The 5,000-nt window shown below is 38.2% G+C and overlaps 1 protein-coding gene across 1 annotated transcript in view; it reads left to right on the forward strand.

The window, feature by feature from the left end:
* LOC123520583 overlaps positions 1 to 5,000 on the forward strand; it is a 91,625-nt gene that overhangs the window by 55,990 nt on the left and 30,635 nt on the right. Inside the window, 1 exon segment of the mRNA XM_045282983.1 lies at positions 4,927 to 5,000. This exon segment is cut by the window's right edge and continues 100 nt beyond it. Coding sequence (XP_045138918.1) covers positions 4,927 to 5,000 — 74 coding nt within the window.

Raw genomic sequence — 5,000 nt, forward strand, 5'->3', positions numbered from 1 at the left:
ACAAAGATATACAAACACGAGAAAATTTGAAGGAAAAACAGAAGCGGACAGATATTTGAACTACGAGAACAGTATACAAATAAACGAAATAAAAAAAAAAAAAACAGATAATAGAAAAATATAAACTACGATTCCCAAATACAAAAAAAAAAAAAAAAACCCCACAAGAACAATAAAATTTGAAGGGAAAACAAAAACGAACACACGAACGAACACATTTCTACGACGAGAACGATGCACACACACAAACAAAGCAAAAAACAACAAGAGAAACTAGAAAAAAAGAACAAATACACGATTTCCAAATGCAAAAATACACAAATACGAAAAAAAAGAAGGAAAAACTGAAGCGAACAGATATTAGAACTACGAGAACACTAGACAGGTAAACATAACAAAAACAAGATATTAAAAAAAAGAAAAAAACAAGAAAATTACACGATTCTCAAATACAAATATATACAGGCTCGAGAAAATTTGAAGGAAAAACTGAAACGAACACAAGAACGAACATAAGAACGAGCACATTTGATCTAAGAGAACAACACACAAATGAACAAAACAAACATAGATGATAGAAAAGAAATACACTCTTCTCAAATAGAAAAATATACAAACACGAGAAAATTTGAAGGAGAGAGAAACGAAGACAAGAACGAACACAAATGAACTAAGAGAACACTACACAGGTAAACAAAACAAAGAAAACATCAGATACTAGAAGAAAACAAAACAAAAATGCACGAGTCACACTTAAAAGAAATTACAAACACGACAAATTTGAAGGAAAAACAGAAGCGAACACAAGAACGAACACATTTGATGTAAGAAAACACTACGCAAATAAACAAAACAAAAACAGATAATAGGAAAAAAAAAAAGAAATACACGATTAACATGCAAGAAAAAAAAAAAAAAAGGTCACGAGGAAATTTAAAAGAAAAACACAAGAACGAAAACATTTGAACTACGAAAACAATACACATAAACAAGACAAAAAAACAACTGAAGCTAGAAAAAAAAAATCTAATATACATACCTAGATATGAAAAAATATTACACACACACACACACACACACAATCAAGACCACAATATCGATAAACATGAAGATACAAATAGCAGCGAAGACAAAGCGATCAAGACTTACTATAGACTCGGAGTTCAACATAAATTAGGAATGATAAATATGCAAAAACACACACACACACACACACACACACACACACACACACACACACAAAATAACGTAACCTAACTTAACAAATGTACTTAGCCCCTTCAGTACCAGGGCGCGTTTCCATCCACGTTTCTCTACAGCTTCAGAAACTCATGTGGAGGATTAGAATAGTGGCCATTAATCATCTACCCTTCCACAGACCCTTCATAATGTCAATAAAATAGTCTAATCGTACGCAAACCTTGAGGCAAAAATGCTTCCCAGTGTTAAAAGGGCCAAGAAAATAAAAAAAATAAGAAAGTCTTGAATTGCTGCTCACTGTATAGAGTTCATGAGATCGCAGGAATAAAAACCACAAACCAGCAAGGAGCAAAGAACAGGATGGAGAAAGTAGGTTAGGTTAGGATTTGTTCAAGGGCAGAATGTACGTACGTAAGATTTCGGGGTAGAACGGGAAGGAAGCAACGGAGGAGGGAAGGATGGAAAGCAGGAGGAGGAGGAGGAGGAGGAGGAGGAAGCAGCATAGGACGTGAGGAAAGAGGAGGAGGAGGAGGACGTGAGGAAGGAGGAAGGAAGCGATAAGAGGTTAAGATAGATTAGCCAAACACAGTCTCTCTCTCTCTCTCTCTCTCTCTCTCTCTCTCTCTCTCTCTCTCTCTCTCTCTCTCTCTGACAGCACGCACATAAACACACACACACACACAGCACCCTTTAAACCCAAGAGTGCTCGTTAAAGAGATAGAGAGAGAGAGAGAGAGAGAGAGAGAGAGAGAGCTTTGTATCATGGTTTAGCAATTATTTCAGGCACACTGACTCTCTCTCTCTCTCTCTCTCTCTCTCTCTCTCTCTCTCTCTCTCTCTCTCTCTCTCTCTCTGTACATTAACTTTCTCAATAACTCTTTTTACTTTTCTTTTACTTCGTTCAATTTTTCTTCTTCTTCTTCTTCTTCTTCTTCTTCTTCATTATTATTATTATTATTATTATTATTATTATTATTATTATTATTATTATTATTATTATTATTATTATCCTATTTTTATCATTATTACCATCATCATCATCATCATCATCATCATCATCATCATTGTTTCTCTCTCTCTCTCTCTTTCTATCCATTTTTTATCTTTCTACATTTTTTTACTTCTCTGTCCATTTGGCAATTTCATTTTTTTTTTTCATTGTATCTACATGTTTTTTTTTTTTTTGTTGGTATTCTCTTATGTTAATTTTTTCTATCTTATTTTACTACTTCTCTTTATTTCTTCACTTGTATTTCTTCTTTTCGTTACTTTCTTGTTTTTTTTTCTTTTCTTTTTTTTTTCTTTTTTTTTCATTTCTTGCATTTTTTCGTAATTATATATATTTTTAACTTTATTTAATTTTACTTTCCTGTCTCGTTTTCTATCTCTCTCTCTCTCTCTCTCTCTCTCTCTCTCTCTCTCTCTCTCTCTCTCTCTCTCAAGGGCGTAATTTCACGGGCTCTGCTTGTCCTCCCCTCATTCTCCTCCATCTCTCTCCCTCTCTTTCCCTCTCTCCCCTCTCTCCTCTCCCTTCTCCCTTGTCCCCCCCCCCCATTCTCCTCTTCACATCCCCCCCATACATAAGCTAGCCACAAAATAATCTTTCAATTTATATATATTTTTTATGTCATGATAGTTGCCTTTCATTATTATTATTATTATTATTATTATTGTTATTATTATTATTATTATTATTATTATTTTGTTACCAGCTAAGACATGCATATATTCACATTTCTCTCTCTCTCTCTCTCTCTCTCTCTCTCTCTCTCTCTCTCTCTCTCTCTCTCTCTCTCTCTCTCTCTCTCTCTCTCTCTCTCTCTCTCTCTCTCTTCTTTTGGTGGCGACCCAGACTGTGACCAGCTTTCTCTTACTGCCCACTCTCCTCAGTCTGTCTGTCTGTCTGTATCTATGTATATATGTAAGTATGTATGTATGTATATTCGTTCGTCTATATTTGTCTCTCTTTTAGATTAGCTTCGTCTTGTTGTGTGTGTGCGTGTGTGTGTGTGTGTGTGTGTGTTAGTTTCCGATTCTCTCTTGTACTACTTTGTTTATGTCTGTCAGCCTGATTTCTCTCTCTCTCTCTCTCTCTCTCTCTCTCTCTCTCTCTCTCTCTCTCTCTCTCTCTCTCTCTCTCTCTCTCCTTAAAACGGAAAAAAAAGACCAGAACACTCAAGACAACGGATCCCATTATATCTCTTTCGCTCACAGTGGATCAGGAAAGCACTGGAAACCTTATGGACTGAATTAGAGGCATACAATCCTACAGGGAGAGTGTTGACGCGAATGGTGGGCAGCAAACACTTTCTCTTGCTTTGTGATGGTAGACGGAACACCTTAATGGGGAAGGGGGGGGACGGAATTATAAGGAAGGAACGGAAAGAGTTAATGGCAAGAGTGAGGTCGAATTATTTATCAAGTTTTCCGTGTGGTTTCCTTGACCCTCCTCCTTTTATGTGCTTGGAGAGAAGGAGGCGTGTGCAAGAACCGTATTAATGGAGGTAGAAAGAATGTTAGTGTGTAGTGTTATGGATGTCAGGTGAATGTGACAGCCAAGACACACACACACACACACACACACACACACACACACACACACACACACACATATCTATACATTTCAAGTGTGACAGGAAATTAGGCATTAGGAAAATCATAAGGTAATTTTCTCTCTCTCTCTCTCTCTCTCTCTCTCTCTCTCTCTCTCTCTCTCTCTCTCTCTCTCTCTCTCTCTCTCTCTCTCTCTCTCTCTCTCTCTCTCTCTCTCTCTCTCTCTCTCTCTCTCTCTCTCTCTCTCTCATGAAAAGATCATTGTTCCTTCCACCATAAATGAAAGACAATTGTATCCACCCATCCCTCTCCTCTCCTCTCCTCTCCTCGCCTCTCCTCTCCTCTTCCCTTCTCTCCCCTTCACTTCCTTCTCTTCCATTCTCGTCCTTTCCGGCTCCATCCCATCCCCTCTCGTTCCCTAACACAATTTTGCCACGACACATTATATATATAGCATGCCCATAACATTAACCTAACCTAACCTAACCTAAACTGACCTAACCTGGATTAGCTACGAATTGTAAAATCTATTCTATTAATCTTCTTTTTATTTTTTTGTAGATCCTTATAAAGATCTCACGCATTAGTCTCAGTGCTGTTAACTGTTTCATTACGTAGTGAAGTACCATGACGCGTTTCCATATTCATTCTGCTTTGGTGATTTTACATAGCTTCAGAAACTTATGTAGGGGATTAGAATAGTGAAGACTGTGGCCATTAATCCTCTTACCTCCATGGACCCTTCCCAATGTCAATAATCGTACACAAATCTGAAGGTGAAAATGTGTCCCAGTATTGAAGGGGGTTAAATAAAGACTCTTAAAAATTCAATGTCAGGGTTAGTAAGCTGAATAGACCAAGAAGTAATGAAATTAGGCTTCAAAAATAAAGTCACCCCTGTAGCCTCCATATTAATGTCACCCCTGTAGCCTCCCTGTTAATGTCACCCCTGTAGGCTCCCTGTTAATGTCACCACTGTAGGCTCCCTATTAATGTCACCCCTGTAGCTTCCTGTTAATGTCACCCCTGTAGCCTCCATATTAATGTCACCACTGTAGGCTCCCTATTAATGTCACCCTGTAGCCTCCCTGTTAATGTCACCCCTGTAGCCTCCCTGTTAATGTCACCCCTGTAGCCTCCCTGTTAATGTTATCCTGTTGGTCTTCCTGACAGGCGGCACCGATGTCCCCACTCGCAGCCCTCCGTGCGTCGCTGGCAACACACTGCTCTGGTGGACGAGTCTGCTC

This window comes from Portunus trituberculatus, chromosome 7, assembly GCF_017591435.1.
Source record: "Portunus trituberculatus isolate SZX2019 chromosome 7, ASM1759143v1, whole genome shotgun sequence".
Taxonomy (NCBI): domain Eukaryota; kingdom Metazoa; phylum Arthropoda; class Malacostraca; order Decapoda; family Portunidae; genus Portunus; species Portunus trituberculatus.